At 42.2% G+C, this 9,810-nt stretch overlaps 2 protein-coding genes across 2 annotated transcripts in view; both read right to left on the bottom strand.

The window, feature by feature from the left end:
- Positions 1-1,184: 1,184 nt before the first annotated feature.
- On the bottom strand, positions 1,185-5,654 carry LOC149979453 (myeloid-associated differentiation marker homolog). The gene is made up of 2 exons (XM_090194175.1): positions 4,946-5,654; positions 1,185-4,717 (listed from the first exon to the last, which is right to left on the bottom strand). The coding sequence occupies exons 1-2, from the start codon at positions 5,153-5,155 to the stop codon at positions 4,073-4,075; spliced, it is 855 nt and encodes a 284-aa protein (XP_090050301.1). The 5' UTR covers positions 5,156-5,654; the 3' UTR covers positions 1,185-4,072.
- A 2,724-nt stretch (positions 5,655-8,378) lies between these two features.
- LOC110512521 (myeloid-associated differentiation marker) overlaps positions 8,379-9,810 on the bottom strand; it is a 3,315-nt gene continuing 1,883 nt past the window's right edge. The window contains exon 2 of the mRNA XM_036941684.2: positions 8,379-9,810. This exon is cut by the window's right edge and continues 11 nt beyond it. Coding sequence (XP_036797579.2) covers positions 9,234-9,810 — 577 coding nt within the window. The 3' untranslated portion in view covers positions 8,379-9,233.

Raw genomic sequence — 9,810 nt, 5'->3', positions numbered from 1 at the left:
AGGAGAGAAAGGATAGACCAAAGAGGAGAGAAAGGACGGACCAAAGAGGAGAGAAAGGACAGACCAAAGAGGAGAGAAAGGACAGACCGAAGAGGAGAGAAAGGACAGACCGAAGAGGAGAGAAAGGACAGACCGAAGAGGAGAGAAAGGACAGACCGAAGAGGAGAGAAAGGACAGACCGAAGAGGAGAGAAAGGACAGACCAAAGAGGAAAGAAAGGACAGACCGAAGAGGAGAGAAAGGATAGACCAAAGAGGAGAGAAAGGACGGACCAAAGAGGAGAGAAAGGACAGACCAAAGAGAAGAGAAAGGACAGACCAAAGAGGAGAGAAAGGACAGACCAAAGAGGAGAGAAAGGACAGACCAAAGAGGAGAGAAAGGACAGACCAAAGAGGAGATAAGGACAGACCAAAGAGGAGAGAAAGGACAGACCAAAGAGGAGAGGAAGGACAGACCAAAGAGGAGAGAAAGGACAGACCAAAGAGGAGAGAAAGGACAGATCAAAGAGGAGAGAAAGGACAGACCAAAGAGGAGAGAAAGAGAGGCCAGAGGAAATATGGCACCACATTTAGTTTCAATTTCTCTCTTGAAATATCCTGCAGGCAGGTCTGATTATATATGATATCATCATTTATTGGCTGCCACTGACCCTTGGTCCTTGGCTGCAGGCCCAGTTGTTTGACTGTCATGTATTGTGAACTTGATCGTATTTCTAAATAAATAGATCTGTAAAAAATGACTTTTTCCAGCCAGACAGCAGGATTCTGTGAACATATTCTTTGAAATATTTTCAACTTTGTTTGCACATCTGATGTCCAAGTATGCCCCTTGAAAGTGTGTCCATAGTTTTGAGAAATGAAGTGTATCCATAAATCATAAGTCTTTAGTCCCAACTTAAGTACCTCATAGTTTTGCTAACTTTTTACTTCCTAGGACTATTACCTGCTCTTCGTCATTCGGAGTAGCCTTCTGTAGAAATTATCCAAGGTAGAGTCCGGTCAGTCACATTATGCACAAACCACAAAACCTCACTTCCCCAACATTTTGCATGTAAACTAACTGTAGCGGCTCAAACACAGCAACAACAGAAAAAAACTCAGTCTTTGTCGATTCAGAAGAACAACAATAGCTGACAGGACAGCTTGCAAGCATTTCACTGTACTGTTTACATTTCACTGAATCCTGTGCATATGACAAATCATTTTTTATTTGACAATAGACAATGCTGCAAGGACAAGCCCTTTTCTCTCTAATGACATATATTCAAAATCTATCTTCGCTCCAGACTGGTTTATACATCAAACTTAATGAAACTTTTCAGAAGTACAATGAGAGTCTGCTTTTTTTATTCTCAGTCATGTGATTGAGTCACTATTTAGCTCACGCTTCAGCAGACAGAAGTTACAACTGTGAAATCTGTCACTTCTTTTTATTGAGCAAAATACAGTATCACTTCTGCTATTTTCAAGTTGGTTACGTTGATCAGTAGGTCTATTGTTATTGAGTCATAAACTACAAATGGCAACACAGCCTAGCAACCCACATCAACACAACCTTTGGGTAATGATTAACATGATCACACCAGGGAGTGTAACGAATGACGTGATCCAGTAGGACTGTTGCGGATAGACATTGACAAGAACGGACACGATTCCCTTTTCTTAATGATACATTTTACACAATCTATATATATCTGAACATTTGTTTGAGTTGCACAGCCCTTGTCCAACACTCTCTGGTTCAATCATACAGTGAGCTGAGAGGGAACAAAGGTTCATGTGTGTCATTAATCATTCACACATCTCTATTGTTAGCATGTTGCCGTAGATTTTGGTTGTCAATCATTGCTATACGCTATGCAAGTATTTTGTAGGCAAATTGTTTTACATTTTTGCCTAAAATGACATACCCAAATCTAACTGCCTGTAGCTCAGGACCTGAAGCAAGGATATGCATATTTGAAAGGAAACACTTTGAAGTTTATGGAAATGTGAAATTAATTTAGGAGAATATAACACATTAGATCTGGTAAAAGATAATACAAAGAAAAAACATGAGTTTTCAAATTTGTTTGTCCCATCAACTTTGAAATGCAAGAGAAAGGCCATCGTATAACTTAGGAGTCCAGGCGCCCTTTAGATTTTGTCCACTAGACGGCAGCAGTGCATGTGCAAAGTTTTAGACTGATCAAATGAACCATTGCATTACTGTTCAAAATGTTGTATCAAGTCTGCCCAAATGTGCCTAACTGGTTTATTGATACATTTTCAAGTACATAACTGTGCACTCAAACAATAGCGTGGTATTATTTCACTGTAATAGCTACTGTAAATTGGACAGTGCAGTTAGATTAACAATAATTTAAGCTTTCAGCCCATATAAGATATGTCTATGTCCTGGGAAATGTTCTTGTTACTTACAATGTCATGCTAATCACATTAGCGCACGTTAGCTCAACCGTCCTGAGGGTGGGTCACCTGAGGGTGGGTCACCGATCCCATAGAGGTTAATGAAAGGCATCTAGCAGAAGGCATCTAGCAGAAGTAAATTAATCCACAAACACGAATATCAGTTTTTATATATCTTACATGACTGTGTTTTCATGAATTTGAGGATATAATCGTCAAGCCCATTCAAAAGCAGACAGAATGAAATGTCTATGGATGCTTCCGAAATGGCACCCTATTCCCTATATAGTGCACTACTGAACATTTTGAATGCACCTTATGTCTGCATCTGAAAGATGGTACACTTCAATGGAGAAGGTCCCCTGTCCTGTACACAAACTTTCTCGGATTACCTCTCCCTATTCTATGGGCTTGTAAGAAAAGGTCAACATCATAATGAAAGATCAGTTCTTGAGTTGAGTCCCCTTCCAACTCCAGTCTTTTAAAAATACCTAAACCAGCAGTTCTCAATTCTCTCCTCAGAGCCCCCCAGCTGTTCCAGAGCTATCACACCTGATTCAACGACACCTATGGAATTTTAACAGTATATGTCTAACCAGAATAAATATCTCTCTCTGGTTCTTCAAAGGGTTCTTTGTAGAACCTTTGAGATTGAGAAAGGTTCTTAATTTAATATAACCATTCTCCATAAAGGTTCTATAAATAACCATTAAAAAGGGTTCTTTATAGCACCAAAAAGGGTTGTAATGATAGCGGAACCCTTTTTGGTGCTATGTAGAACTTTTTTTAAAGTTATTTTTAGAACCTTGGGAAAGGTTTCTTTATAGCACCATAATAGTTAAATTTATAACCTTGTGAACATGGTTCTTTATAGAACCTTCAAAAAAGGGTTCTATATAGTACCAAAATAGGATACACTATCATTATGAGCCAAATAACTATTATTTGGCACTATATACTGTAGAACCATTTGTTTATAGTGTGCAGTCCACATGGCGCTTAGCAGGTAATCAACTATCTGGCAGTTAGTGAGCCAACTAGCAGTACAACAATAGAACATGTCTAACAACCGAGAAAGAAGTGGTCAACATGAATATAAGATCACAAATCCTTTGCAATTGGCAGAATCTATGTTGCTGCTAGTGCCTTTGGCCCAAAGGAACTAGGTTTTAGGTTATACATACCATGTTGCCAGATTAGACATTCATATTGTATTTGCATCAGGATCCAAAGTTCTGTATTTTTTATTTCTATGAAATCGATACGATCAATCATTAACTCAGCTTCCTACTGCACACTTTAATAGCTACAAGTGATAAACAGTGTGTCCTTGCCTGTAGAATCCTCATCTGCAATAAGAGATAATTTACAGTGTTATAGGGATAACTAAATATCTTCCACATGTCTGAGGCAAAAGACATCAGCAAATGTTCTGCCAACGTTCTGCAAATGTTCTTCTTCCAAGCTCTCAGTCATTGATTTGAAAATAAACTCTTCATTCTCTAGAAATGAAATGGATCTTTTCAACCATATGTGGAGAATCAAGATTACCAACGTGCTGGAGTTTCTTATTCAGTAAACAGTATTTTCTCCATGCAATATGATAGTGTGTATGTCATTGACCGGTTCTGGGAAAGTTGGAGTGAAGGTTCCTGAGAATCTGGCCTATTCCTCATCCAATGTGAAGAAGACCACCTTTATCGAGTAGATCGTATCCAAAATATAGATCACCAGGTTGATCACGGTCATGAACGTCACCACAACCAGATTGTCCCAGGGACAGGGGGAACACGGAACGGGCCGGGGGTTGTTCTCGAAACTATACAGCGGCCAGATGACCGTGGCAGTCATGTACATCATGGTGGCCAGAATATTATAGACCGTGAGCAGTTTGTCAAACGAGAAGGGGAAGAGCGACAGCAGCTGACCGACGGTGAGGAAGATGATGACAAGTGCGAAGATGAAGCAGAGGGAATAAACCGCCACGCACCACTGCAGTCCCGGATGAAACAGAAACCTTGCCGGATCCAGCGACGTAAAGATAATACAGGCCAGCACAGTCTCCAGGATCTTCAGGAGGCCCGGGACAGTGGACAGGAAGCCACTGATCTCACCACCGGGCCGGAGGCGGGCCAACACCACCTCGCCGATGTACACTCCGAAACAGAGTAGGGAGCTGACGGTGGCGGCAATCTGGCGGTAGCAGGTGGGGCAGGTGAAGAAGGTTGGGTAGATGATGGAGGAGGTGAAACACATTAGTGCGGCCAGCACGGCGAAGGCCGTGGTGAAGTCATCCCAGGAGATGGGCACCTTGAGATGATGAGGAGGGGAGATGTGAGGAAAGGCTATGTCTAGGGCCAAGAGTTTTCCTGAAAAATATGTTTTCCTGAAAAATGTGCAACTGCTACTACTGCTTTACAATTGAAATAGACATTAGAAATATATAAGACAGATACACATAAGCTACGATACACGTGAGCCACAAATTCCCCTCCCACCAATCTATTCCATCAAATCCAGACAGTAAACATCCCCCACCTTGGCGCTGAAGCGGGTGAACTCCATGATGAGGATGAAGAGGGAGAAGAAGCAGCAGAAGCACCAGGTGAACATGCACCAGTCCCAGTGTGTGGAGAGCACATGGCCTGCCGAGGCCACCAGACTGAAGGAGACACAGGTGAGGACCACCTCCAACATACGGATGATGCCCACCGGCAGGGTGAGAGACCTCAGGTCCAGGTTCACCATGATGAGATACTGTTGAAGGACCTATCTAGGGACTCTGGGTGACTGTTCACTCCTTGACTTTTTGTTTGGCTAAAGTTTCTCTTTTTCCTCTCTCTTTCTTCTGGCTAATGTTCTTCTTTCTGTCTCTCTCCTTTGCTCTCTTTTACCAAATGCACATATTTCACATTTGAATGAATCACTGATTCAATTAACTGTGTTCATTTACTGTTGCCTCTTAAAGACTTACATTCTCCTCTTCATGGAAGCTCACCCAGTAATGTTCTGCTGCGTCACTTTCTTTTCTCCACTGTGTCACATTGACATCTCCACTCCTCCTAACTCTCCTACCGTCTTTGTCTCTCTGTGCATTCCCCTGCTGACTAAGGACCTTCCAGTAAAGCACTACAATTTCAAGGGAGGTAAGACCTTCTCTCATTCCTGCCTTATCCAAGTCTCCTTCCCCATGCTGTGGAGACCAGAGCATGCCTGTGTCGAGCCAAACTCCTCCTGTGTTTATGATGGTGTGTAGCCCATAGAAATAGAGTGAATAGAACGGGCCTCCTCATTCATGTCAATGATTACAGCCATTGCGAGTGTACCCATAGGCTAGGTTGAAGATAACAGAGGTTAGGATAGCTTAATAATTAAATGCAAAAGCATTCTAAAATAAACAAATTCATTGCACCAGCACCTGAATGAAAATGACTGGGGAGAGAATGGTAGCAGTACAGAAAGTTCACCATCAAAGGGGAAAATAAATACAACGGAAGTGAATTTCAGACTATTACTCAGCAAACAAATAGATTAACTGTTTTACTGTCATTTTATTCATTTAAACGTTTTTAAAGTTATCTACAGCCACTTTATAACATGATTTCCCCACCGCTGGTCATGTTTTCAATGCTAATCCTATAACCGAAAGGTTGGTAGATCAAATTCCTGAGGTGTCAAGGTAAAAATCTGTCGTTCTGCCCCTGAACAAGGCAGTTAACCCACTGTTCCTAGGCCGTCATTGTGAATTTGTTCTTAACTGATTTGCCTAGTTAAATAAAGGTTAAATAAAAAAACGTTTCAATTAACATTCTTGAAAATAATTACCTTGGAAATAATTACCTTGGAAATAATTACCTTGGAAATAATTACCTTGGAAATAATTACCTTGGAAATAATTACCTTGGAAATAATTACCTTGGAAATAATTGCATCACAATACCAGGCAGCCTTTGCGAGTGTACCCATGAGTTTAGAGGTTCCAAGCCCGTTCTGTTCATTCTATTTCTATGGTGTATCCTGCCCTCTCTTGGCTTAATTGCACGTTTTACGACCCAGTCTTATCTGGCTCGCCCACGCCACACATGATGGACTCTGGTTTCTGTCAAAGGTAAACTTCAATACTGATCCAATCCCTGGGAGTGGGACCATATCAAACCTGGGTTCAAGTAAGATTTGAAATCTTTAAAATACTTTGAGCATTTGATTGAGTCTACTTGGAAAGACAGTGGGGTTCGCACCTTTGGGACTATTCTATTGGATCCATTGTGTCAGGTAAGCTCAATCAAGCACAACTACAGCATTTGAAAGATTTCTGATACTATTTGCACCCAGCTCTGGTCCAAGTGCACATCCCCAACCAGGGAAACCCAGGCTTGCGAAGTAACCTCACATTTGTTCAGTTTAATGTTCCTAACTTAACTTAAGCTCTTTTTTGACACTTGATGGCTATTGACTAATATCCTCATCCATGTTCTTGAGAAAGGGAGAGAAAGAGATGGAGGGAAGGGGGAGGAGTGGTAGGCAAAGGATTTGTAGAGGAACTATTCTGTTTCCACTGAAAATGGAAATCGAATAGTGTTCTGGTTGATAAAGATAATATGATATCAAATCAAACTTTATTTGTCACATGCGCCGAATACAACAAGTGTAGACCTTACCGTGAAATGCTTACTTACTTATTTGCATACTACTGCCCCAGTTCAGAGTGTACCATACCAACTTTGAATGTAACACTCTAAATGATTTTTGGAATCATTTACAAAATGTATTACATTTGGATTCACTGGTGCCACTAGGGATACACAATAATGAAAAATGAGTTCACCGAGATGTACAATTGTTTTGATTAATTGACTCTACTGCCAATGTTTGTCTATGGAGATTGCACGGTTGTGTCAACAGCAGCAGCTGTCTCAACTGAAGGACAATGATCCCTTTAAATATTGTCAGTGCATTGCCTAACTCCCTCTCACTGTTATATACCCTCATATTATTCCTCCTTCTCCTCTCTCTATATACTTCTCCTTCTATCTCCCTCTCCCTCTTCTCTCTCTCTATTTCTCTCTCGTTCTCTCCCACTCTCCCTTCTCCCTCTCTCTATATCTGCCTCATCCATTTTTCACTTTTACCTCCCTCTTGATCTGTGCCAAGGAGACAGCAGCAACATAACTTCATTTCTCTTTTGAACAAATCAATAATCCCTGTCAAAGGTTGCAAGACAGAAGAAAAGATGTGGACATAAAAGACCTTGACTTCATTACCATAATCAGATCAGGAACCTCCATCATTCTGTTGGCTTCTGTTTTGGAACAATGATTCTTCATTCGTCACTTAACTTAATTTCTCTCATGAAGGAAGGAATAACCCCTGCCATGTGTATCACAAAACAAAGTGTGGGCATGAGAGACCTTGACTTCATTACCATAATCAGATCAGGAACCTCCATCATTCTGTTGGCTTCTGTTTTGGAACAATGATTCTTCATTCGTCACTTAACTTAATTTCTCTCATGAAGGAAGGAATAACCCCTGCCATGTGTATCACAAAACAAAGTGTGGGCATGAGAGACCTTGACATCATTACCATAAACAGATCACCAACCACAATTATTCTGCTGTCTTTTTAGAAATGATCATTAGTTTAGCAGCCTCAGAATGGCCCAATATGTTCCCTATCAAATCGAACCTGTGGTAAGCCACGGTCCGTGAGGGATTCAGATGCTGCCTGTGTAAGAGAGTGATGTCATCCAGGTGGGACGGAGCGGAGTGTGGTTGAGACTTATCTCGCTGTCGGCTTCCCCGCCGCACTCAGCAAACACAGAAAGAGACATGAAAGCAAAGCCCTGGGCTGGACCTCGACATCCCATGCCATTTCATCCAATGGGCCTCTCATAGCAGACACACCCTAGCAAACAGGGAGAGGGAGGGAGCGTTGCTGAATGTCCTTTAACAGTGTTGTAGAAAGAGAGGTGTTAAGCAAATGTTTTCTTTATTTTATTGTTATATAACATTATTAAAACAATTTGGTCACGTCAGCTAAATGTCAATAGTTATGTTTTACTCATTCGGATTCATGTTTGAGCTGAATTCTGTCATATCTGTCTGGATTGCATGTTTGTCAGGATTAGAGTAGGTACAGGGGAGAGAGAGAGAAAGAGAGAGAGAGAGAGAGAGAGAGAGAGAGAGAGGGAGAGCTGTGATAGCCGACAACTGCATAGCAGATCTGTTTTTATTTGGGCCATGACAAAGGTGTAACATCGTTGGAGCTGTCAAATCAGTAAAACCAATGATCTGCTATGCAGTTGCGGGTTATCGGTGGTTAACTATGAACTGATTGAATCAAGGCCAGAGAGACAGAGATGAAATGGAGAACAGAATATGAGAATAAAATGAACATATCAAGAACAGCTCTTTGATCTTTCTATTCACTTTGATTACAGCCCATGTGGACTGCGTAGGGCGCACTGCATAGTTCCTTGTGTATTTTAAAGACGGGAAGACAAAATATACATTGAATCTACGTACGGATCCAAGCATTCAGAACATTCTTATCCACCTCATGTTTTGTGAATTGCTAGCAGTATTATAACCCCATTTCATCCATGAACAAGCATTATCATTCACAATGTAATCTTGCCCAGTAAAACGGTTATTATCCACCATACAGAGACGTTCTCCCAATACCAATTAGTGTTCCAAAAAAACAGCATGGTTACAGGTTGCTGTATTTATAAAAAAGCAAAGTTCAGTCTATTGTTTAAGATCCGGCACTGTGTTTCAGGGCCAGTTCTCAGGTTGGGTAAGGTGGGTGACCTTTGACCTTTGTCCTAAGCCGGAGTGACGAAGAACACCAGCCTGAAAGAGTAGACCGTGTCCACAATGTAAACCACAAGGTTGAAACAGGTCATGAACGCCACTACAACCTGGTTATCCCAGTAGCAGTTGCGGCCACACCCGCTGGGTCTGCTGTGGTTGTTCTGGAAGCTATAGAGAGGCCATATCACCACGCACGTCATGTACATCAGCACGGCCAGCACGTTGTAGCCCGTCAGCACCTTGTCGAACGGGAACGGGAAGAGCGACAGCATGCGGCAGATAGTAAAGAGGATGATGATGAGGGCGAAGATGAAACATAGCGAATAGACCGCCACGCACCACTGGAGCCCTGGGAACCGCGAGTAGGAGCCATGGTCCAGAGAGATGAAGATGATGCAGGCCACGAAGGCCTCGAGGACCTTGAGGAGGCCCGGGACGGTGGAGAGGAAGCCGCTGATCTCGCCGGGTTTGGCCCGGATCAGGCCCACCTCCGTGGCGTACAAGAGGAAGGCCAGACAGGAAATGACGGTGGCGGCGATCTGCTTCCCGCAGGAGACACACGTGAAGAAGGTGGGGTAGATGATGGAG

The sequence above is a fragment of the Oncorhynchus mykiss genome, chromosome 12, assembly GCF_057628025.1.
Source record: "Oncorhynchus mykiss isolate SJ-2025 chromosome 12, ASM5762802v1, whole genome shotgun sequence".
Taxonomy (NCBI): domain Eukaryota; kingdom Metazoa; phylum Chordata; class Actinopteri; order Salmoniformes; family Salmonidae; genus Oncorhynchus; species Oncorhynchus mykiss.
Note: the sequence above shows the minus strand (reverse complement) of the source record. Positions and strands in the feature narration are given on the sequence as shown.